The following is a 26,836-nucleotide window of genomic DNA, read 5'->3' on the forward strand; positions in this document are numbered from 1 at the left end:
ACATCCTGCACCCAAAAGGCCGGCAAGCTGCCCGGGGCCACTAAACCACACAGCATTTACTGTACAGAACCAGGGGCAAGTCCAAGCTCTGGAAGGGTACATCATTCCAGATACAAGAGAATCATTTTACTATATCGGCAAAAGCATGGTGTCATCCTTTATGTTCAATATGTCACATATGGAAAAAGCACTGAAGTTTGCAGTGGGGACAAAAGCCCAAAAGGGGGCACTGTTATTCCACTGGGGGACAGAACTCGGGTTTGCTGCAGGGGTCCCGTCGAAGCTGCTGCCTTGTTATTCCTAAGGTCCACGTGGGGCGGCCACACCCAGCTGGTGTGTGAGATATACTGAGCATAGTGCTTATCGGGCCCTCGCACACTTCAGCTGGCTGAGGGGGGGCGTGGCTCAGGACAGAACCACCATCTGTACAGCCTGTAAAGGCACAGCGTTAACACACAATGCCCTCAGGATGCCCGGCACGCCATGAGCCTTCCCCGCTCGCCCAGCGCACCTGGCCGCCCCCGTCCCAGGACCAGCCCACTCGTGGGTCCCCTAATGGTGCAGAGAGACGGTCTCCGTGACAGGATGGAGTTTCCTGAGGCCTACAGCTTCAGCACAGATGTAGTTATGGAGCGATGCAGTCATATTCTGAATGAATAAATATCAATGCAGAGACTGCAAATACATAGAGCAACACAGGTACCACCACTAACAAACAAACAAGCCAATGTAGAGTCATTCGCACTACAGCCTCTGTAAATAGTGTCCAAAACAAACGCGGTCAGCAGTAGCGCCGAGGCCGGCTGGGTTCGCTGGGAAATCGGGCCCTGAGACAGTCACAGTGCTGACCTCTTTTCTCACTCTACCTGAGCACCCTCCCAATCCAGTCAGATAAAACAGTACCCCCCCCCCCAAAAGGTTATTGTGGTTCCCTGATAGACTGTCTGTTCATCACCACTGGACAGCACTACCAAGTGACTTACTCTTAAGCAAAATGGTGCCATTTGCTCGACACCTCAATACAGCCATAAGCTAGATGTTAGACAAAATGAACTGCCAACAAAAGAAGAATTTCCTATTGATACAGGAATAACACAGTGTACTGATTAGTGGCTGGGCTAGCTGGCAGCCAGAACACAAACTTAAATTTTATTTTGTATATAATTTACAACACCCAGTTATACATTAGACCAGCATTTCCCAGTCCAGTCCTCAGGGACCCACAGACAGTCCACAGTTTTGCTCCCTCCCAGCTCCAGCAAAAATGTGGCCTGTCTGTGGGCCCCTGTGGACTGGACTGGACAACACTGCACTAGACAAGCCAGGTGGGGCTCGAGCTTGAGGCTTTCATGACAGGAAGCGGTTCGGACTGGACACCTGGTCCTGTTCAGAACTGTTACTGCGCAAGGTCAGCCCCCCAAATCACCCCCAAACTAGCCCCACCTCCTTCCCCAACACAGCAGCTACACCGCGGTCCAGCCACCTCCATCAAGATGCTCAACGATCCGGGGAGGGGGCTGGCCGTCACGAGGCCAGAGTGCCCCTGGGGGAATCACCGGACAGTAACGCCCACACACATCTGTACACACTGACAACTGCAGATGTTCGCACCTTAAGAGAGAACCATTAAAACATGAAACAAAACAAAGATGGATGTGGAGCCAGAAGACTGGAGCCCTCAGGCTGCTGAGACACACCCACTCCAGCAGGCCCGAAATAAACAGAGCGCCTGCTTTAAGTTTTGTTTGGTCGTTTCTATGGCCCTTTTACCACCACTGACCCAGAACAAACTGAAGCCAAGTGAAACCAAAGCAAGCCAGATTCGTTTATTCACCGTAACGAGTGGTGCAGACCAAGGAAGTCAACAACGTGATGGGACACGGCAAAAAAAAAAAAGAAGGGAACATATAGCAGCCACAGGGCAGCCTGGGAAAGTGATCAGAGGATGCAGGAACAGCATGCAAACACAGCAGGAACAAACCTAAGATCTACACGCAAAACCCCAATGAAAATTAAACAGAAGCTGAATAGGCCGTGGCCTATCTAGCCAAGACCTGTACTTATCTCAGGTGGAAAAAGGTGATATGTTGTTCAAAAACGGTTACAGTGTGGCCAGGTGAGAAAGTGCATAGTACTGCGAACTGCGCTACAAGCACTTTCCACTTCGAGCTGAGGATCCAGAACAGACTGAAATACTCCAATATTCCTCTGGCTACCCTGAATAAGGTATCACGACCTGATGGTTCCTGGCGAGGAGAGTTTGAAACATCCAAGGTCTGCCACCCTTCTGTCATTCTTGAGATGACAACGGAAGCACAAACCTTTGTGCATTGGCTTGCAGACTCAAAATATAACATTTGTCGCAGAGTGTGATGCAGGGACCTGGGGATTCCCAAGAGGATTTTCCCCGAGGTCAGAGGTCCAAGGTCAGGCAGGGAGTGCCAGCAGGCCCCAGGAGACCCAATATCTGACCACAAATGTGTCAGCTACTCAGGCCCTGGCACTGACCTCGAAGGAACAGAGCCAAGGTCAGGGCCGAGTGGCCCTAGAGGAGGAGTGACATGCAGGAGCACATGTACACAACTGTCGGGGGGGGGGGAATGGGCTGGAACTAATCATGGTTATGCTGCCCTGGGGGAGGCAGAAGGGCATGAGCATGCAGACACGAGATATTCCCCAGAGACAGACGCCACTAGCAGGTCAGCCCTGCTGGTCTCTCCCAACGGCACCTCACAGCCAAGCCAAAGCAGGTGTGCAGCTCCTGTAACCTCCACACACTCGCTAGGACAGACACCCCCACCACCTGCTGTCATACACCGCATCCCAGATACTGATTCGGATGGAGCGCTGCCGGCCTGGCCAGGCTGTGGCGGGACACAGCACATGGCCCCTCTGAGCACACAGTTAGATAAGCAAGCTCCGCACCATGTGCTTTTTACAACACGCCCCAGTTACGCTCCGACAACAGGCTCAGTGTCTGAGTCCAAATGTGAGAGATTACCTGGGACTTCAGAGGGAGCTCTGAAGCTTTTAAACATCTACCCCGTGACCGGTGATTGCATTAGAGCAGCCAAAGAAAGCCTGTAACCTGTCAGTTAAAATAGACTTCTAAAAAGCAGTCTGAATCTGCAGGTTATCAGAGCAGTGTGTCTTACAGTGCTCTACCTCCAGCAGTGGAGCACTTACAGACCCAACACCACTGACACACAGGTGTTCAGTGCAATCACACACACACAGACACACATACACACACTGACACACAGGTGTTCAGTGCAATCACACACACGCACACTGACACACACACACACACACACACACACACACACACACACACACACACACACACTGACACACGGGTGTTTCAGTGCAATCACACACACACACACACACACACACACACACACTGACACACAGGTGTTCAGTGCAATCACACACACGCAACACTGACACACACCGCCCTACACGCAGAACACAGCCCAGGAAGTGGTGATAAGCAACTCCCTTTAAACAAATCGTGGGCAGGGAGCTCAGTGGAAATGCATCGAGCACTCAGAGCCATGCCTACTGACAAAAAGAAAAGCACCCTGTCGGCCGTTCATTATTATATTTAATTAGCAGTTACTTTTATCCAAAGCCACAAAACATAAATTTCTGCTAGGGATTCACAGGTACCATTTTTATAAGACTGAGTATGAGTACCAATGTTCACTTTCTGGTGCTCACCGATACCGATACCAATTAGGGCTGTGTGATGTCTGAAAAATAGCATGCAATATATTAATTTTGAAATATTGGGATAAACAATAACATTGAAATCCCCCCCATCGTAGAAAAGATAAAAGCCTGAATAAAATGATATACAGACAATCCGCTAAACCATTGCCGTTAAGCCCTGCCACCCAATTGTGCCGGAACAATACTGGATAAGAGCTTCTGTGATTTTCTCCACACAGTTTATTGTTTGACATCTTCTCTCTCTGTGCCAGTGTTTGCTGCACGTTTGGTTGTTGCAGAGTGTTGCTGCTGGTGGCACTTTCATCATACTCACTCTTATGTTTAGTTTTTAGATGTTTAATCAGATTATTTGTGTTGTAGGAACCTGATTTCCTACCTCCTCTTGATAGTTTAGTAGAGCAGTTTGCAGTCTGCTATGCTTTGGATTTTTGAAGTATTTCCACACTGCAGATATTTTGTCCCATTTATTTGGCCCATATTGTGGATACATCATTACATGATATTGGTTATTGGCATCCTCACATTGTCAGGACATGAGCACGATATCGGACCCGATACCGATACTGGTAGTGCATCATTTTTGAGAAAGTGCAGTCAGAGTGTCCCTAGAGCAAATGGGTGTTAGGGGCTTTGGTCAATGATCCAACCATGATGTCACTTTGCTGACACTGGGATTTGAACCAACGCCCTTCCGATCACAGACATAGCATCGTAACCCACTGAGCCACACACACACACACACACACACACACACTCTCTCTCTCACTGTCAGACAGATAGATACAGACATACAGTGGCCTCTCACAGAAACCATAAGTGTGACAGGTGACAGGCGGCCGCTCAGACAAAAGGTCCAAACCCAGACGTCTGTCCTGTAAGCAGAGCTCCCTACACCGCCCCCACTCTGCACTCGACCCCTCCTTGGCAGCTGCTCCCCCGCACCCCCTACAATCCCCCACAACCCTTTCCCACAGACAGTGTATCGCTGCGAACTGAGGCTCCCCACCCCAGTCCACCAAGCACAACACGGTAATGAAGGGCACAATGGAAATGCCCCCCACCCACCTAGAACTCCAGGCACTTTCACTCACACCTGAGGAACAGAGGTCCAGGGCCCCACAGAGCAAAGTGGGCCACTCATTTACACTGTGCAACTGAATAACCACTCGAGTCGAAAGACACCAACCTCTCTTATCACTGAGATCCTGCAGGAACTGCCTGTATGCAGCAGAGGAATCCATAACACCCAGAGAAGGGGGTGCGAAAAGCAAGAGAAAGAGAAAGAACAGCCAGAGGAGGGGACCAGCAGAAGAGGGGCAACAACAGGATGAAAACAGACTGAAGGGAAAGGAGGAGTAAAAGAGAAAGGATTAAAATAAATATATAGATCAATAAATAAGGAATTAAGGAGGGTCAACAAGAAAGGCCTTTAGGTGAAGAAGAGGGCCATCTTCAGGCTGAATAATCCCCAAAGCGAAGCCTCTTCCGGCAACGTCCTCCGCGCTTCCCAGTTCTCCAGGCGTCCCACTCTGACCGGCGCTCCCAGCAGCACTGAGGCAGTGCAGCACAACAGGAGAGGCCAGCTGGACTTTGCCCGCTGAACAGCTGATGTCACGGCTGAGACCGGAGCACGTGCTTTACGCGCGGCTCGCTGGGGAGGATGCGTGTGCGCGTGTCCACGTGTTGTTAAACGAGCTAGCAGGTAGCGCTCAATTGCAATTATTCAAAAGTATGCAGGCAGAAGCAATCGTGTGACTTAATGTGCGGACGTGCAAGGAGGGGGGGGCACGGGAAGAAAGTGAACGACCTTGTGACTGATTACAGAAAGCTGCCTCCAATCCAGTGACTCTGGATCTGCTCATTGTGTGTGTGTGTGTGTGTGTGTGTGTGTGTGTGTGCGTGTGTGTGTGCATGCAAAAATTCACAAATAATGCTTGACCACCACTAACCTCAACCCATAATAGCCAGCTTGGCTGAATGGTAACAAAAAAAATCTATTTATTACTAATTTCTAAACAAACAGTACTGTACTGTACACTTTGCAAGGCAAATGGCTGTGTCATTTCCTATCCAGAACTTTTTATATAATATACAAACCATCTAAATTATGCCCATGTATGTACATTTACTACCGCGTGTATTGGGAGCACTACATTTTGGAGCCATTTTTAAAAATGCAAAATTAACAGCACTGAAAAGTTAAGAAGAAACTGTGAGAAACGCGAGATTCCACAGTCTCAGAGACAGCTATCTCCAAGCCAAGACTTTAAATATTACAGATACAGTATGCACTTACATAATATTATGTTAGTGTATCACTGATATTTATATATGTTATGTGATCCAAATCATTTTCAGCATTTTTGGCTTACGTGTTGCCTTTGAGTGTCTGCGATCTTTTAGCAAGCTCCAAAAATATTACCATTTAATCGTTCATGGCCAATTTAGGAATAACTGAAGCTGTGAATGTCAAATTTGCTAATGTGAAGGAGTTACAGTACTGTGCCTAAACCCTTACCCCATAGTCTGCAGCAGAATGTGTGTCCAATTGTACAGAGAAACAAGGAAACAGACCTTCTCTCCACAAGGACACTGAGCTCACACTCATGTGACCTATTACACAGCAAGATTTACACACGGCTAGATTACACCCACATTAAAGCGAAACCTCCAAAAGAAACCGGCTCTTCGGTGGACTGAAGGCTGTGGCAGAGCATGTGAGCACAGCCGCCTGCAGCACCCCATCATAAGCAGCCACAGCTGGGCAGAAGCTTCCAGAAAAGTCCTTAATGTATGCCACCTCCAGAAACAGGAGGCCAGAGGTCACATATCCAAATAAGCAAATATCCACACACTGATTCCCCCCCAGAGGAGATTTCACAAAATTAGTAATCAGAAAACTGCAATTCGGAGGCTTTCCAAGCTGATCAATGTTACGGGTCATGGTATTGATCACCAAGGCCTTCCAGCAGGAACCTCTACCTACAGCCTATGGTTACCGGCCCCCACCCCCAGGAATCAATGTTTATAGGGCTACCCCACCCCCCACAACTCCTTCAGTCTTCTCCCCATCTTGCCTGGTGACTCACTAGCCACCAAGAATCCACACAGCTCCACACTGGGCGGTGGGGGGGGGGGTCACCTTGGAAACGGCCAAAGGGACTAACATTCTGCCAACAGGAAGCAATAGCGCTACAGCACAGTCTCACTGGTATTTTGACTCAGAAATATTAAGGTCATCCTTCAATCACAAACATCAACACCTTGACTGCAGCCATTCAATGCCGGGTGCCTCTGCCCCCCCCCCTCTGAAGCCCCTGCTAAGAAAAAAACTGATTATAAAATACAAGACTAATGACAGGGACCGACTGAGTGAGGTTCAAGAAAAGCCCAGCTAAATCAATGCAAAGATTCACTTGGCTAGTCAGGCTTTTGCCATTTCTGGTCGATCAGTAGCAACTCCCTATCGGCCGCCTTAAGGAACACACACTACAACCACAAACCAGCATGCAACCTTCAATCGGTTCAGGTCCTCCTTAAGTTTAATGTGTCCCACAGAAAAATTTTCTTCCTCCACATAAGCCAAAATAAATCAGTTCCTTATTCCGTGACATTTACTCACAGTTTTTTTTTGTGACCTTCAGAGATGCACTGCTAGGTGATGTTTGTGTGATAGACTGGATCACCAGCAACTGGCAAACAGACTGAGATGTGAAAAAGCTGGCAAGGGTCGGGGGGAGGGGGGTGACTTCTTTTTATCTGTTTGAAGAAATCTGCAGATGTAATAGAGCAACAATCAACAAACAGCTGAAGTGAAATGCACAGCCGCGGAGCAAATAAATACCAAGAAAAGCACAGAATAGCACAAACAGAGCCTGGCATTCTGGTTCATTTTGAAGGATAGGGAAACAGGAATGTACAAACAGACACAGCAAATGACCAAGAAGCGAAAGGAGGATCAGAAGGAACACTACAAAAACGGTCGATTAAAACCGAAGTTCACTGAAATATCTGAAAACTCTCTGTACTACTTAGTAAAGAAGAGATCAAAAGTTAGACACTAAAACGCACAACCGTCAGATGGTGACCAATTCCTGCAATCTTCCCGAGCTGGAGTCCCCTTCCTGACACTTTGACCCAGCTTCACAGACCTCTCCCGGGGGGGGGGGGGGGGGGGGGGGGGGGGGAGGTGGCATGTTGGGACATGGCAGGGCAGTGAAGGAGGGGAATGGTGGCAGTGGCCCAGGGTGGCACCCAGAACAGGCCTGAGCTCGTCAGATGGAATCAGACAGTTACACGAATCCTCATATGGTGCCACCATCCGACACGATGCCGCTGGGGAAGGGGGTAGGGAGTGAGGGAGGGAGCTTGTGCGTGTGGGCTGGGGGGGGCTGGCAGCATTTAAGCCAGGACACATGACCAATCATCAGGAATCAAGCCCAGCGTCATGCTGGAAAGAGTAACCATAGCAAAGAGATACTTTTTGAAAAGAAAAGCGTACTGGACAGAGATAAGATGGGCGGAAAGGAAGAAGGAACACTGAGTGAGAGGGTGACACATTCTAGGAGTGCCCTGGGGGGGTGCGCCATACCGCGAGAGCCAACTGACCGCACCTGTGCCCCCGGCATGCCTAGCATTGCGCCCTAGGGCCAGTCAGCGCAAATACTGTGGGAGACACAGAGCGACAAAGCACTGCTGTCCCACCAGGGGAAGCACCTGTCCTCTGGGGGGGGAGGGGGGGGCAGACTGAGGGCAGATTCCACAGAGACAAAACCATGCGCGAGTACCGCCTGCCAGGATGTGAGTCCCCCAAAACAAACAAACAAACAAACAAACAAACAAACAAACACTAAAGCCGGCAAATCAGGATGATAATGCCAATTAAACACGGCCCTTTATTCTGTCTAATTAAAAGCTTGAGCTGACAGGCGAGGCTTGCTGTCTAACCCAGGGCCAGCAAATTCCCACTGGTTTTTTACACACAAAAAAAATCATTTATGGAATTCATTTAAGATGCAATCTGCAATTAAAAAAAAAAAAAAAACCACATTGGGATGCTGCCGAAAGCATGTAGAGGCAGGAATGCGGGCTGAGAAGGCGTTAGGGAACGTCTCCATCCGCAGCAACATGGGAGCACCTCCTAACCAGGCCTCCCAGTACGCCAGCCTAATCCCGCTCCACGGCTCGCAAAACACGCATGGCAGCGTATGCAATATTTACCCCGCCGCAGTGCCAACGTGCAGTCAGCGGAATTCCCCCTCACGCCCAGCGTGGGGTGTGGCTGTGAGGATGGGGAGAGACAGGCGCTGAGCACGCACACACACACACACACACACACACACACACACACACACACACCCTATAAGCACAGGACACATGCTACCTCCTACCAGCGCTGTAGCATAAGAACCCCAAGGCATTGGGATGGGGGGGGGAGCACCAGCTGTGGGAGGGAGGTGTATATCAGGTTGTCCCCCTTGAAACACCCACCACATCAATCACAGTTCCTACGTGTCCTTCATCACCACAAACTTATACCATGTCACCACTGTGTGCCTCTCCCCAAGACAGCAAAGACCCCCCCCCATTTGGTCCATATGCTCCTGCCCTCATCTCCCATCCACTTATCTTGCTACAGGTAGTGTATGGGGGGGGGCACAAGGTAAGGGAGTACCCGGCACAGGATGCCAGTCCATCTCAATCCTCATGTCCTGTAAAATGAAACACCTTCGAAACACAACCTGCATTTGCCAGCAGACACCTTGGTACGCATCTCATCTATCCATCCGCCAAATACTCCTAATGGGAGGGGGGGGTGTGTGGTGCCTCTCCCAGGAAGCAGCGGCAGAGGTAGGAGACACCCTGCAGGGGGCGCCAGTATGAGCCACCATATATAGCAGATAATGAACCACTAGCCCATGTGAACAACTGAGGCCTTAATGGAAAATTACTGACCTGGACATATGAGTGCAAATTTGTTTTATTTTTGCCCCTAATGACCTTATTTTCACCATGGGAAGACTTTTCTAATAATCGTTATATCAACAATAAGCTTTATTATACTATAAGATGCATGTGGAAGAAACACGATCCGAATTCTGTTCCAGTATTCAGGCTTGTGGCATGTTCCTCGTGCCTGCTGCTCCGTGTTCCCCCACTGGGGGGAGGGGCAGCGCAGTGGACGCAGTGCGGCCTCAGCCATGGAGAGGCGGTCAGGCTGCCCGCAGTTCGCCATGTGCAGGCCGCCACATCACCGGGCCCCTATAGCCTTCCTGCTCCTCTTCCTCCTCCTCCTTCCCATGTCAGCAGGAAGCACTTGCAGACCCACCACGAACACGCTCAGCTCTTTCCTCAGCAGCTTCTCCTCCCTCAAGTCCATGAAACAATGGTGGGGGTTCCACAATCGCACAGACGAAGCCTGGAGATCCTGTCAGAGGTTCATATTCGCTATTCACTTGAGAGACAGAGATCATATGCAATAAATAGCGTATCGGTGTTCCTGCAGGAAGGACCCACAGCAATCCTGCCTGTACCCACTCCAGTTAATGCCGCCAGGAATGGCGGAATTCCGTTTTTTCCCGCCTAGGGACCCATGGTGCCCCCATTCCTGTGTTCTGTTCCCTCTCAAATAGACATCAGGCTCATTGCAACCCTGTACCAGATAAGCTACCACTAATAATGGTGGGATGAAGTTACAAGTGCGTACCGCTGCAAACAATGCCATAAATACAGCAGCTCTATTTCACAGTCTGTCGGCTGGCCTGAGGGACGGCCCTGGGCTCTGCGTGATGTCACTGTCATTCGAAGCTTCTCAGTGGTCACCACAGTCATGCAAAGTGTAGCCAATCGTACACAAGAGGAAAACAGCAAGCACCCCACAGTCATGCTGAGGTGACCCTGAGCACACCACTGGTTCTCGCTCACACTAACTATGAGCTATTACGTCACATTATATCACCGTATAAAGTAGCAAAGGTATCTGTTCACCTTAAGGGACCTATAGGGCTCACGGCTTCACACAATCATGGAGAAAAAGTAAGCAGGGTACCAGCTGAGGCGTGAGCTGCAAATCCAATTCCTCAAGCGTCAATCAGACCTGCCATTCCAGTCTCACTGCTCTGATTTCCTATACGCTGACGATGTCACTCCACCATTTTTTTCCAAAATAGTTCCCGTAAAAAGTCACACCATAAGATCAGAGAACTTTCCGCTGGACCCATACCTGGGAACAGCAAAGCATTTCATATCTGTTCATCGAAAAAGATGTTCATCAATTTGTGCGCCTGGACTAGTGTTCCTAGGGAGCTGACATCACATTACAGGTCAATAAGATTAATAAGAGGAGCCCAAGCTGGTTCAATACGGGAGAGGTTTTGGCAGAATGATGTGTCTTTTGTGACCTGATACAAATTCACTGCAAAATTTAAGCACATCACTGAGAGCCAGAAATGCTGCAAGCTGTATAGCGGAGCTCCCCGCACATTATAATCCTGCTGAAATGTTGTCAAAACAGTAGGAATGTTTTTAAAATAGGCAAACTTTTTTTTGTATGTAAAACAGGAGCCACGGGACATTCCCTCCCTCCCCGCGCCTCAAAGACTCAAAGACGCATTATGCGCGGTTACGTCCACAAGCACAGAGGCGTCACCCACTAGAAAGAGCAGGCTGAAGGTATGAGGGAGGTCGCGAGGTCAGAGAGCGGCTGGGAGCAGGGCGTCGCCACAAAAAACAGGCAAACAGCTGCCGCTTCTGTCCCTGAGAAACGCCACTCTCCTTTTTCCGGTCGACCTTCACCTTCCCGCTCATCCCACAGCCCGTCGCCGGCCAGCACCACCACCATGTGAACAACTGAGGGCTTAATGGAAAATTACTGAACTGGACATACGAGTGCAAATTTGTTTTATTATAGCCCTAATTACCTTAATTTCCTCATGGGAATAATGAAGCTTATCTAATGTTATAACAACAATAAGTATTATTGTTGACTGACGGCCTCCGCCTTTGTCATGCCGCTGCACAGATCCCAGGGGCCCGCAGGCCCCAGAGCACAGGAGCAGCGGGCATCGCCATAGCAACATGCCAAGACGCAGGCTGGCCCAGACGGGAAGATGTCTTTGCCCGCTCAGAGGACGAGACTGAAACATGTGACTTGGAGGAGCCTAAAAATGACAGTCAGTCCTCAACCCAACAAGAGTGGGCGAGCAACACACTGCCCCACATCCAGGGAACGCAGACAGTGGACACGCCACGTCACCCACGCCTTTGTTTTAACCAACAATGGGTGTGGGCTGTTTGGAGGCTGGGAATATTTATAGGAGCTGGAAGGCGTGGGAGGCACAGCGAGTGACCAGGGGGACTTTATGGGAAAAGAAAAAAAAAAAAAAAAAACAGGAAGCAGAGTTGGGAAATGGAGAGTTGTTGAGCGAGTTCTGTGAGCGTCACTGTGGGTGGTACAGGCTTCAGGGCGTGGCAGGGCCTGCAGGGGGCAGCAACAGCACCCTGAGCTCCACAGGAGGGATACAGAGACACGGCCGCGAGACAAGGGGCTACCGTGGTGCCCGGATTCCCACACACCCGCCGCCCCACCCCACCCGCCACAGCGGCGCTTTTCACCACACCACCAGCCGAGCGCTCCACCTCTTTAGGAGCCATCGATTTCAATCGGACAAGATGCAGCAGATTGGCGTGTAATTAAACGAAAGTGCACAGAGCAGGTGCATGAGCTCACGTTCCGGCACGCAAAGCATCCGGATCCGGGAGTGCCGAAGCCCGAGGGCGGCAGCGTGAAGCGACATACCGCACCCCGCCGCACCCGTCTGCGAGGTGCCTGCCACAGATGCGTCAGCACCACAGATACACGCATGAGTGACGGATGGAAGACGAGACGAGGGGAAGCGCTGAAGCGTGGAAGGAGAAGAGCAATCGCCACCATCAGGGGGCAACGTGGGCAAGGTCAGACCATTCGGGAGCCCCAAGCTGCCCAGCAGGGGGACCCTGTGACAGAGACGAGCAGGGAAGGTCACATGGGCGCAAGAGAGGCTGGGATTGGCTGGACATAGCAGCTTGTGTGTGTGTGTGTGTGTGTATGTTTATCTGCTTGGCTCAGAGCCAAGACCAGCGACCTCACCTGAGAAGCACGACTGATATTAACAGGCATTTCCTCCACCCCCGTCCACTGTCCCCCCCGCCCAGATATTCTCTCTCTGTGTCACAGACATGTGGTCCAAACAAAGCATGGGACACGGAGACATGGCATTCAGGAGCTCACCAGGGCATCAAAGACAGGCAGGGAGGCGGTACATTCCACATCGCCAGCACAATCACAGCCGCTTCCTGCCAAACAGGAAGTACTGACAGATCTACTTCCTACAGGACCCACCCTTCCGAGCCTGTCCTCGCTCTTCAGCTCCCTTCATTTTAGTTATGTCAACCCTCTGACATCCCTCTACCATCCATTCCACACATCTCCCCGACACTACCACCATCTTCCAGGCTGATATAATCCCCTGCCTTATTTGAGATGGTAAGCAAGAAGGAACTAGGAGATTAGGGAAAGGGGCCAGGGGTGATTACAGGATCTGAAAAACCAAGCCAACCTGCAGGACAACAATACAGTGCCTGTCTCATCTGGCACAACTCAAACACACAACGGGGCGGGCTGTAAGCAACAGCCAGGTAGTGCACAGGCACATGAAGAAGGTGCCGGCCAATGAGGGGCCAGTGATGAAGCACACCAAAGTAACCGGTGTGGGCTGTGACCAATCAGAGGCCACTGCAGAAAGACGCAATCCAGCTCCCAACCAGTGAGAGGATAAAACCAACTAGGAAGTAGCAGCAGAAGGAAACTATAATGGAAGTTTGGATAAACAATGGTGCCTTTCCTGTACAGTCTGCTAGTGCAATGCAAGTTCATAACTACTTTGTTCCAACTGTTTCCTTGACTGAAAATATACATTTTCTGGATTCCCTGAGCCAGCTAACACCCAGCCATTGAGATTTACAGGTCCAGTAATTCCCCAATGAGCCCCTTGAGCATGTAACAAACGCAGATAGCTACACAGCCAGCGATATTGGAGATGTGTCGGCCTAATGGGCAGAGGCTGTGCTTCACCAGCCATTTCCCCAGAACATCCTCCCTCCAGCCAGCCGTATCCTCTGCATCCTTCTCAATGCCACTCTGTCTCTCGGGCTCATGCTGACCCCCGCTGGCCTGTCCGTCATCTTCAGCGGCCGCACATCTTTGGCTCGGCCAGAAAGCAAAAGCTGAGGATCCCCTCTACTCCCCCTCCTGCCAGCTCGTCTCGCCTCGACGCCACAACCCGGCGGGACCTCCCCCAACCCAGCAGCCTGGTCTGAGGCTCAGCAGAACCACACAAATAGGAGAAATTCTCTTCAAATCTCAATTATAAGGTTTCTCATCAATTCCAATCATAATTTCATTAATAACGTGATTATAGCTATAGACACCTGCCGGCTCAGACGCCCGTGAGGAGGAGCCCCGCCCCCACTTGGCACTGACACAAAGGTGCTTCACGCCTGCAGGAGCCACAGTCTCCAGATTACACCCAGCAACAGGATCTCGCTGGGAACCGAACATGCCTGACAGCTCCAAGGGAGGAGACCGGCGGGTGTGGTGGGGGCCGGAGAATGTTTTTCCTAGCATTTTGGGTGAAATTATAAGCCTGGACATGTGGCGGGATCAACACGGAGATTCTGGGGGGGGTCACACCCCCCAGACCCCACCCTGTGTGGTGTCCCCCCCCACCCCGGCTATCATGTTTTCTTCATGTCTCCAGGCCTCACATTCTGATACCCATTTATACCTTCATCAAAAACAGCCAGCTGAACGAAAGGGCAGAAATATGTAACCTAAATAATTAAATAAAATATCTTTCTGCTCATTGATGACTGGTGTTCAGCTTTTAATCCCATAAATCTCCAAGCTCTCCTGCTTTATCATCTTCTGCTGCCAATCTGCTTTGCTCTCCACCTCACTTCCTGCTTCCCGTGGTCACAGGTCGCACGAGACCCGGCACTTCCCAAAGCTGCACGTTCCTGCAGTTTCTGGCCCCCGTCTCCCCCTGCCCCGGTTTTCTCTCACACGCTTGGCGTCACCGGGCACCTGGGCAGCTGCGGCAGGCCCACAGCTTGGCGCCGGTGTGCCACAGCAGGAGCAGGAGGCTGTTCCGCCGCGATGTGCGCTGCTGCTCTCTCCCCAGCAGATAATTTTAGATTTTTCAATTAGCCCTAAAGCCTGTTAATGGAGCCGGGGCCCAAAACAGATTAAAACCCTCAGTAACTACTGCCCTACTAAACAGGAAAGAGAGAAAGAGAGAGAGAGAGGGAGAGGGGAGGAGGAAGACTGAGAGCAACATGGGTCTAACAACAGCAGATGTTTACAGTGCAGCCGGCAGGCATTATAAGGTCGCTCCTGTAAGAGAGACCGGACCAGGGATCCCGGAACACCTCTCCTAATAGGGGTGAACTATCCAGCTTGAAGCACATCTACACAAACACTGGAATGCTGGGAGCAGCGGTCCGGAAGCAGGGTGTGCAACTGCTTTATTTAACGTAGCAGGAGCACCATGTAAGAAGCAGATCAATCTGATTAGAAGACCGTCCTGGGAGGGTTTCCGTCTCCGCCAGGATGGCACCAAATAAGCAGCAGGGGGATCCATGCGCCCTCAGGCCCCGAAAGGGGCTCCCCAGTCGCACATCTGCATCTCTACCTGCAGTGGCGGGGGCACACCATCGTGAGCCCCCATCTCACAGCCCACGGCCGCAGTTTGTGTCAATGGTAAACAGAGGTTGAGAGCACACGCCCGCAGGTGTGCACATACCAAAACATGAGCACACGTCCCCTGTGACACCAGTACAGGGCAGACTCCCCACCTGGATTTTCCTGTCCGACGGTGGTCATTGCGCGCCTCCTTCTGAACAGGCATTTCTCCAAAAATGCCAGGAGACACAGAGCCAAGGCAATAATAAAGCCTGATTAAAAAAACCCTGCGTGGTTACAGAGCTGCTGTAAACTCTCCATCAAGCACATTGGGATGACCTTTTAGCAAGAGGCGCTATAGAATAAAAACTAAATGAACAGAATAGGCAAAGGTCATTTTCTACTCCTTGTAGGATGAATATGACTCCACAGACAGCAAGAGGTAAGGAAGGAACTGGAAAGACTAGCAGGAGCAGAGCCAACACACAGGGAGGAACCTGATAGGCTCATTCTCTGATCGATTTGTGTGTGCCAAGTTCATCCCTGATTTCACACTGAAGCAAAGATGCTGTTTTTCCCCACTGTTACGCCACGACTGAGGACAAACCAGGCTGGACTGTTTTTGCTATTTCCAATCAAAAACCCAGAATGCGCCGACGTGGCAAGAAGAGAAAAAGGTTGAAATCATGTTAATATCCCAGACGGCATGTGAATGCTGTCATTTAACAGCTGCAGTACATACCTTTAGTCACAAAAGTGATTCAAATTCAGCCTGTTTCCTGACTTGAACTCGAAGATGAAGAGTATTTGATTTTATCCATCTATTTTCTAACCACTTACCCTAGTCAGGGTTGGTGGTGGGCCTGAGGGCACGAGGCTGCCGTATATCTCAGGATGGACAGACACGCCCACACACAATAATAGGTAATTATTCTCGCCCCCCACCACAGACAGAAAAAGACTAAGAGGTCAGAGTTATACTAACGCTGGCCATCAAGTCTCCTTCAAAACCCATTCTTCCTGGAACAAGCCAGGCTGATGGAAGCCTACTCTCGGCCAGGAAGCCAACAAGGGACCTGAGCGAGCAGAGAGGGGTGAGATGGAGAGAGCGACATGGACACAGCGCCCAACAGTGGCGAGGCACTGCGAACACACCACCGGGAAGGGAGACATGGGGGACAGAACGCCAACAGTGGCGAGGCACTGCGAACACACCACCGGGAAGGGAGACATGGGGGACAGAACGCCAACAGTGACGAGGCACTGCGAACACACCACCTGGAAGGGAGACATGGGGGACAGAACGCCAACAGTGGCGAGGCACTGCGAACACACCACCGGGAAGGGAGACATGGGGGACAGAACGCCAACAGTGGCGAGGCACTGCGAACACACCACCGGGAAGGGAGACATGGGGGACAGAACGCCAACAGTGGCGAGGCACTGCGAACACACCACCGGGAAGGGAGACATGGGGGACAGAACGCCAACAGTGGCGAGGCACTGCGAACACACCACCGGGAAGGGAGACATGGGGGACAGAACGCCAACAGTGGCGAGGCACTGCGAACACACCACCGGGAAGGGAGACATGGGGGACAGAACGCCAACAGTGACGAGGCACTGCGAACACACCACCGGGAAGGGAGACATGGGGGACAGAACGCCAACAGTGGCGAGGCACTGCGAACACACCACCGGGAAGGGAGACATGGGGGACAGAACGCCAACAGTGGCGAGGCACTGCGAACACACCACCGGGAAGGGAGACATGGGGGACAGAACGCCAACAGTGGCGAGGCACTGCGAACACACCACCGGGAAGGGAGACATGGGGGACAGAACGAAAGGATATGGCAGGAGAGAAGAAGTAAAGAGGAAAGAGAAGAAAGGAAAGAGGAAGTGTGTCAGACAAACGGCAGCAGCAGACAATGCTCCAGCAGCATGTGACCATTCACATGTTCATGATTTAATTACATACTGTACATGGAAACCTCTCTGGCTGCAAATGAACGTTCCGTTCATGCCGATTAAGAGGCATTGAGCTGAGCTGAGAGAGAGAATTTAAGGGGACACAAAAAGAACAGCGAGGGGCCTGGAAGCGGCCCGGGCCTGGAAGGCTTCAGAGGGAGCACGTCAACAGCTGACGGGCCGCACTGCGAACCACAGGAAGTGGGTACAGGGTGCTGGAGCGGCCATAAAGCGCCAAGCGGGTCCCGCATGATGTCAGCGCCTTATTCAGCACAGCATTCAAGCATCCCGTTTGTCAGTTTATAATGAGACCATTATGCTCATTACGCTCACCGATCAGGCCCCATTTCACAGCCTGTCAACATCGCTGTTCAAATCTGACACGGGAGGGGGCCCAAAAAAATGAGATGGGGTGGGTGGTAAAGGCCAGCGGGCAGAGGTGCTGCTCAGTGGACTGAAAGACGTGCGGCACGTGGGGGCAGCCTCCGGAGCGACACCGGCGGGGAGCAGCAACGACGGCAGGAGTATGAGGCATATGGGGGCGTGCGGGTGTGGGGGGGAACGTGCCCCATCGAAAATCAATGCTTTAAAAGCACTATGACCCCCCAGCACTTTTTAAGCACATGAGGGCACATTAATCATTCATGCTGTCCATCACCACTGCTGCCCCTACTGGCCCAAAGCCCCCCTCCCTGCTGTCCTTTCTGTCTCCCCAACTCAGTGTATATGTGTGCAGGCTCCATGATGATGTTTCGGGGGGGGCGGAGCAGACAATGCTGAGGGTTTATTCCACCACTTTTTTTTTTTTGAGTGTTTTAACAAATCTATATCACAGACAATGCCATGGAGACAACACCCTCATATTCAGGAGTAACCCAGATAAAGAAAAAGTCAAGTGACATTCAAGTATTAATATGCAGAGTTTAAAACCACTGCCCCCCACCCCCCAATGGCCAAAGAGGCCCGAGTACTGCGGTGTGGGGGTCGTAGATGTAACAGCATCCGCAGCATAACCACCCCCCCATGGACAAAGCATGCTGAGTAGTGCAATTTGGTGTTCGCCGATATAACACCACCCCCTGAGCCAGAAGGCCGGGGGTCTCAGCATCGATTCTCCTTCCCTCGCAGCTACGAACGCCACGCAGGCGCGATGGTGTTTCACAGCAAGGCTCTTTGCATAACCTCTAATGGAATGAACGGGGAACAGAAACACACACACACACACACACACACACATACCAAACAGCTGCAGATGCCTCATACAGAAGGAGCCATTCTGCTTTGACCTGGAATGACTCGAGTGACTGCAATGCACCATGGGTATGTTTTACCTCCTGTCTTTTCCCACTTGCACGGGAGGACCTCGTCACACTTCCCCTCTGAATGAGACGCCCAACCCACCCAGGGCGGGGCCGAAGGCATCCCGCTCCTAGGCGGGACACAACGTCACTCAGATACGGTTTATCCTGTTGGAACAGTCAGGTGCTCTTAGAGAATGTGACTAAACCGGAAGCGCGCGAGGACAGGGAGAGCTGGGGGAAGGGGGGGGCTGAATTCAGGGCTGAAATGCAGCCATGAAATAGGGGCAGCATTTCCAGTGAGAGTTATGGGGGGGGGGGGGCTTATTTTCTGCTGTGGACAGAGAGCTGTGGTTCCCCTGCGCACCACTGGGGTTCTCCTTCCAGTAAGCACAGCAGAATCTCCCAAATCCCCCCACCCCCCTACAACTTCCCAAACTCAACAGGGCAGCTCAATAATCGCCAAAACCCCCCTGAACTGCTGCCAGATCTCCAGGCACAAACTGCAATGGTGGCTAAGCTTCAGGAAACACGCAACATTCACATGGCATTTGGTGAATCTGGCCAGGCCAGCTCCGATACCACCGAGTGCTGGGGGCAGCAGGGTAATTTCCCGCCATTCTGCTGTGTGAACGTGATGGACACGCGCAAAGCAGACGTTTCTGTGTGGGTAAGTGCTTACCCAGGGTGGGTGAACCCATCCAATTTTGTGCAGGAGCTTGACACCACAAACAGATGTGAAACTCTAAGTGGATGGATACAGACATTACAAGGCTGTGGGAACCTACGAGGCCCAGAAAAGGCCTGTTCAGGTGCTAAGGGCATCGCAACATCGACTTTGAGCAGACCGATCCTACAGTATATACCATGTAACCCCTTTGAAAACTTCACATCTGTCTGTCTGCTCTCCCTGTCCCCAAAATAATACTGCCACTGCCCCCAAGAGAAAAAATCACACATACAAGCATTACATTTCATTCCCTCCTTGCCAAATTAAAGAATAGACAAAATAATGTAAATCTGCGGTACAATACTTTGCACCAACTGGCTTGTGCGGCATACTAAGTGTTAATAAGAATAGATGTCTATGCACAGGCTATCACAGTGGCTCCGTGGGTAGCTCTGTTGTCTCACAGCTCTGTGGCGGGGGGTTCAAATCCCATCCAGAGCTTTTGTGCTTTTCCATGTTCCACTGGTATGGCCATTCACTCTGGAAACATGCAGTTACGTGAATCTGGTGACTTGAAATTGCCCACAGTATATGAATGTGAATTTTGTGCCCTGAAGTGAACTAGCATTACATCTAGGGCGGACCAAGGCTTTGTGAACTATCCTGCCTGGGAGAGACTCCATGCCCCACTGTGACCCACTGGACAAATCACTGGACAATGGACAGAGGGGCGACTAAATAAGTAAAGACTAACGTGAAAGTTTGCACCCGTGGAACGGGCTATTCTCGCGTGCTTCTACATGCACATTTTTGCATTTCTTCCATTGTGGGAATTTCCCGGTAACACATTAATAGCAGTTCCTGCACAGGCAGCAGCAAACCTGATTAAAATGAAACTTAAAAGTGGTGGAATAAAGCGGGGAATAATGCCTTTTGTACCCAAAAATGTAGCAATACCGTACAAAGAAACACACGGTTCAAAATGAAACTCCCTCTGTTCACACGTGGCGCAGACGGAGAAAGGGTGAAGTACCACAGTGTGATTTTAGGGACCCTGAAGCTTTAGAGTACGAAGGACGGTCCGACACGTCTTCACCACATGGCAGACAAACAGCAGGACCACAGCACTGTTAAACCCTGGGCCGCTGACCGTAGGAAAGGGAGCAGATTGATCCTACTGGCCACCCTTCAGCCTAGCTTCCCCCCCAGCTGGTGCCGGATGCACCTCCATCCATTATATTTACGCACATTGTTGTAACTGGGGCACCAGTACAGTAGGAGTCTCACCATGTCAACCACTGTTACAGTCAATATAACACCGACAATGGCTCTTGGTTGCTTAAACAGAGCAGTTTCCTGAGCAAACAGACAATCTGGCATTGTTGCCCTGTTCATTTATAAAAGAAATCCGCTTTAAAGACACCTGCTTTACATAAACACATCAAAAGCAGGCCGTAGAAAAGCATTATGGAGTTTGTTTTGCTGCACACCATTCACAAAAACACTGTAAAGCTCGTCGCGTGTCTGCACGGCCAGTCCCCGATTTTCCCAGCCCTAAATGCCACTAGCTATTGGACACACATGCGGTCACCATCTTTGTTATGGGATAGTAACCCAACCGCCCCCCACCCCCCACATCGCGTGGAGCAAATGTTTATTTGATACACTGGTCAGCAGCCTCTGCGTACACCCCTCCCTTGAACGGCACAGAATCGCATTTCAGACGGACGATCAATAATTAAAAGCACCCCTTTTCATCAGCGCCGTATCCCAGATGTGACCTGTTCCGTTGGACATCGCTCCGCCACTGTCTTATTGCCCCCCCCCCCCCACCCCACCCCACCCCACGGTCCTCCAGCTCTCATCACGGTCAATTTCAGTAGAGGCATTCATTTTAAAGCGCCACTGTCACCGCGATTATAAAACACAGTCTTGACGGTGTCAGCCGGTGCTGCCCAAAAGCACCATAAATAAACCAACTAGGAGCCACTGCAGATACGGGCCACTTAAAGCAATTATCACACCCCCAGCCAACGACTTGCAAGCCCTTTTATGCAGCATACACTGATGTGCACTCTACTTTCACAAAAGCAAACACTTCTCCTGGATGCCGACCGTCTTTATCTGCAGTGGAGGTTATAAATGCATAAACCCCCGGTGAGCGGTAATGAAGAGCCGGAATGAGCGCGGCTTCTTGATGCACCCCCAGCTGCAGCCGGATATAATGGACACATGCATGACGAAGAAGCTCCCAGACCACAGAAATTTTCAGAGTTCTCACTGGGACTCTGCTTATTATTGCAAACTAATCACTCTGAAGTAAAAAGGCAGGATTGTTTCACCGCACACATAACAATGCATGACATTGCGCTTTGCTCCGTCTGAGCCACGCAGCACCCCGCTTCCATCCCGTCCTCACCTTTATACCGCTCCAGCACATCCTCATACGCCTGGGCAAACTCCTTTTCCTGGGAATGGTTTGTAGGCAGCAATCCCGGTATGAAGCCAGCCATGGTGTCCTCTTTTTCCCCTGCCTGGTAGCCGGCTCCCAATGGCCCGCTACTCCAGCAGTCCCGGACTTGGGAAGGGGGGTAAAATCCAGCTCTCGGTTGACGCGACTGTCAAGTCGGCTTTGCCTTTAAATCCACACGGGATGTAACGCCTTTCAGCTCCGTCCGCGCTTCTAATGATCCGACAGCAAAGCTATTCCGCTCGCCACACATAAGCATGGCTAGCCGGTTAGCTACATAGCTACTCCTATCCTTTTCAATATTAAAAAAACACTAAACAGAAGGCAAAACGCTTCTCTAAATCGCCCGCTCTCCTTTGTGTGACTTAACAGATCTGACTGGCATCACTCAGCTAAACAGCGATTATTTAAGTTGTTCTAACTCAACAGTCGGTAATTGTTTTATTCAGCTGTGCAGAGCTAGGTGAAGAAAACGCGTCGGCCGCCGGGCTGCGCGAAGTGAAATGGATCTGCGTCCGAACCGGCGAGTGTGAGCGCTGCTGTGCTTGTCTTCGTGTGACGGGAGGGGGCAGGAGTGGCTTATGCCATACGGATACTTCCGAAACCAGACGCGACACCGCACTGTAATGATATCCGGACGCCGGTGCAGAAACCCCTTTTGTCGGCGGTATAATCCTACATCGATAGCACCCTCGCTGAGAAATCCTCGGCTCCTGTGCAGATCTATGCACGCCAATGTAATGGCCGCTTCTATTATAAGCACGGCCTGACTGGCTAGGACTCCCAGGCTGCCCCTCTCTCTCTCTCTCCCTCTCTCTCTCTTCCCTCCCTCCTGCGAGGGGAGCTCAGGTTTCTCTATTCTTCCTGTCACCCATTCCTCCTCGCTAACCGGGCCAGGGACATCCAGCGCAAGAATGTTTATCACCGGGTCAGTAGCCGCTCGCCGTGGCCAACAAAGTCGCGCGGAATCAAGCGCGGCGGCGCCACCGTTCGGCCGCAATGGAGAAATACAAGCAATGGCACTTACCGCTTCACCGGCAGTAACCTAGTTACCACACGCAGGCTTTGGCTGCCACCTAGCGGGCGTCCAAAGTAACAGCGCTGGGAAACAAACACTATACAACCTGTCTCAACTCGTTTAACTACCCTAAAATTAAAACGACCAATAAAAAGACCAGGCTTTCGTAATACATGTAATATCATGACCAATTACTTGATCTCAACCCGATTTAACGTCAACGATTTACCTCAGCAACAATAACGACGCACATATGTAACGAAAACCATGACAACCCGAAAAAAAACACAGGTCCTACTAATTTCCTATTTACAACACATTTATAAAATATTAATTTCTTTGACTCATTCTTTGAATGAATGCAAAAAAAACTAAATCTCTCAAACATCAAACTCATTAGGGCTTAAGTGCCACAATGACACCAGTGTTGTCGACTTTGGTCAGCTGGCTGGCGTAAGATTTTCATTTCGTGGCAAGTCAACACGCGCATTTACATTCACGTAACAGTTTTATTACCTTGTAAATAGTCTGTAGGGTTGGCAAACTAGCCCAACGCTTTTTATGTCGCTAAAGTTAGGTTTATAATGTAATAATATAGATTTTCCGTAAGATTTCTTGTGTGAGCGTGAGAGTCAGAAAGGGAGTGTCGCCAGATGCGTGAGAGCTGGCAGCCCTAGTAACCGTCCTGCCCCCACGAAGATATCCCGCTTCCATCCACTGCTGTAGGGTGTTTGTGGCCGCTAGGTAATTGCACTCACTTTTTCTGTCTAAATGTTGGAGGCTGAAGTCGTAACACGCGCCCTCAGTGTAGGTGGACCGTGGACACGTCGGGTTACGGTCTCCATCTGTGCAGAGGCGTAATCAGATACGGGGTCACGTGACCGCGACCGCCCATCTCCACCTGCTGTCCACTGCAGCCGAAAGACTTGTACTAGATAGATAGATACTTTATTGATCCCGAAGGAAATTTAGGCATCCAGTAGCTCAAATAAACGCAATAATACACACAATAATAGAATAACACTCAAAGAGTGTACTCAGGGGTCGTTAGGCTTATTTTAGGGGGCTGTAGCCCCCCTAAAATGTTTTGTAGCCTCCCCCCACCCCCAAATAAATGTGTATTTGTTGGCTTAAGTCATCAATCGCTTTTAATATTACATATACGTTTGACACCCCCCCCCCCCCCCAGTAAAGACTCCAAGTACTTCATTCATTCATCTGTAACTACACCCCTGAGTGTACTATTGCATTTACCGTTTGTAGTTCCAGAGATATGACTTCCGAGAAGCATTACGTAATCGATTAATTTGAACGAGGAGATGGAATCGTTGTCCACTTTAGCCTGTATTGAGATTTTGGGATTTCTTTTAATCAGGAAAAACATCACTCTCTGTAAAGTGCTATTGTGTTAAAATACTGGTAAAAATGTGCTGCACCACATAAAATTTGACTGGTCAATTGATTGTGGTGTAGTCAGTGACACTTCATCATTGATGGGGAGTATGAGGGGGCGGCGGGCAGACAAAAACAAGTGAGGAATTACTGTCACCCAGTGCTGATGTTCGCTTTTCTAAGGGATTGTGGTTAAGCAATCCAGAGGAAGGCTGTCATTGTACTTAATCTAAATTGCTCCTGTTAAACATCCCATACCTGCTCTCAATAAAAGTCTTTACCTCAGTAACATTAATGCAGTAAAAGGTTCTGATAATATCTGTAATGATTTGATAATACTGTCTAGTGTCATTTAAAGACGTTTTACTGGCAACGTGCAACAAGTGCAATGCTTACAAGTAACAGTTAGAAAGCCATCGTAGTGCTCAAAGTCGTCACTCATAGCTGGCCAGCCACTCATATTTGTGTATTTATATGCAAAGCACTATTGACGGAAAAATACCACACATGTTCGAGTATGGATAGCTCTGAGGCTAATTGACCGTATCTGGAATCTTAACGTTATGCGGTGCTCGATTAAAATGCCTGCTATCGGGAAAACCCACATTCAGCCCATGGGCAGAGGCAGCCAATGAGGCTCCAGTTTCTTCTTCAGCTCAGAGTGAATAATTAAAGTCAACTGCTAAGTGGAACAGGAGCACCCCCAGCCAGCACTGCGACTCCCCTATTGCTCAGGAGCAGCCCCAGGAGGTGCTGCGGCTCCCCTCTCCTTCAGGAGCAGCCCTAGGAGGAGCTGCGGATCCCCTCTCACTCAGGAGCAGCCCCAGGAGGTGCTGGGGCTCTCCTCTTGCTGGCCATTTCTTTCTCTCTACCTAACAGTGTCACTGTGGCACTGCACCCCTAATGAGTAAAGGTTTGGATTTTTGGCCAGGGGTCTGCTGTAATCTTAAGGATGGTATTTATGCATAAATTCTGCATAAGTTACTTTACATAAAAGCACTGCTAAGGCAAAAGATGAGTCATTAGCTAACAGACACATTTCAGCAGGACAAGCCTCACAACTGACATCTTTGAGGATTTATATTCCACTCATTCTTAAAGATATTCACAGAATTTCATGTATAATGTGCTCCATATCTAACTTGTTTTAACAAGGTACTTTTTCAGACTATTGTTCCCATACAGCCAAGTTCACAGTTTGAAGGTAAACTCGGTCACTTCCTGCCGGTGACTGGAGCCCTCTAGTGGCGGGATAAATTGACTCCATTCTGTGGTGGGAAACGGGGAATCTACCGGGATCCCTCTATGGCCCCCCGCACCAGTTCCATCAGCTCTATGGGGCTGCTGTGGGACTGGCTGTTAGCGGGAAGGGTGACATCACTCCCCCTAACAGCACGTCGTCCTCCTCCTCAGCAGCGGGTGATTTGTGGTGGGAAACAGGCACAGGGCAGGCAGACAGACAGGGAAGCTCACGCCTGCTGCTCAGAGCTGATCTCAGACTCCAAAATGAAGGGTTAAAACCAGAAAAAACCTGAAAAGGTACATTTCTTATACCCTTACTCACTCCTCCATTATGCGAACAGAATGCTTTAATAAATATATTAGGCCATCTTCAGAGCAAAACCCAAATAAAACACTAATTTACTTTGACGGCCTTTATTTTGGAATATTCACAAGGAAGTTATTTAAAGGGACAACTCATTCCAACTCATCTCATCATCAAGTATGAAAAATAAAATAAATAAGGGAATCAGGGGTAAAAAAAATAAAAGTTATTCTGTAGGTAGATAAATGTCCAAGATAAAAGAGTCATTATCACAATCACTGTGAGAAAGTACCACACTTCCCCCTAGTGGCCAACTCCACACACTGCCGCACTACCTGTGCTCAGAAGATGATCCTTTGGTCAAATACGCAAAGGAAGGACAAAAACAGGAACCCTGCAGTGACGGCTTCTTAACACTGTCCGCTGCTGTCATGGCTTGTGCGTTTTCTCAAACCCCCTGAAAGGGGCCCAGGGTTTTAACGGGGGGCACCAATGTTGACCAGGGGGGAGTATGTGGTGACGGTAAAAGTTGTTGACCAGGGGGCTGCTTGTCTAAATGAGCCCCCCCCCCCATCTTGCAGGACGGCCATGGTACACTCAGCATAAGCTCCTTGGCTAAGCTGCTGTTTCCCTGGCTGTTTCTTGAGTGTGCAAACCATCTCATAAACGGCTTAATTAACTTAGCGTGTCACATTCTGGTCCCCTCCGGTTAATGTAAATAACACCCTGCCCCCCAGTGCCCCATGTGACCCCCCCCCCCCTATCATTCCAGCTACCTCCCATCTTGAAAGCTCTTTGCTGTCCCTGTCTTCCTTGCCGTTTCATCATTTCTTTCTCTAGCTCCCCTCCACCCTTTCTCAGCCCCCCTTTCCGTCTCAGTCAGCTGAACTCATTGTCTCATTCTCACCACACTCTTCTCTTTTTTCTCACACACACAAATTATAAATTCAAGCACGCTCCTTTCCCCTGTTTCACTGTTTTTTTCCCCTCTTCCTGCTACTTCATATCCATGGAAAC

The 26,836-nt window shown here is 50.2% G+C and overlaps 1 protein-coding gene across 11 annotated transcripts in view; it reads right to left on the reverse strand.

Annotated features, from left to right (window-relative positions):
* macf1a (microtubule actin crosslinking factor 1a) overlaps positions 1 to 26,836 on the reverse strand; it is a 143,740-nt gene that overhangs the window by 110,124 nt on the left and 6,780 nt on the right. The window contains exon 1 of one of the 11 annotated variants that reach the window (XM_072705719.1): positions 21,813 to 22,759. The exons of 9 other annotated variants lie outside the window; for them this stretch is intronic. In XM_072705719.1, coding sequence (XP_072561820.1) covers positions 21,813 to 21,906 — 94 coding nt within the window. In that variant the 5' untranslated portion in view covers positions 21,907 to 22,759. Of the gene's footprint in view, positions 1 to 4,921; positions 4,992 to 21,812; positions 22,760 to 26,836 lie in introns of those variants that run through there. One more of the 11 variants, XM_072705721.1, reaches the window with a different exon arrangement.

This window comes from Paramormyrops kingsleyae, chromosome 23 (assembly GCF_048594095.1).
Source record: "Paramormyrops kingsleyae isolate MSU_618 chromosome 23, PKINGS_0.4, whole genome shotgun sequence".
Taxonomy (NCBI): Eukaryota; Metazoa; Chordata; class Actinopteri; order Osteoglossiformes; family Mormyridae; genus Paramormyrops; species Paramormyrops kingsleyae.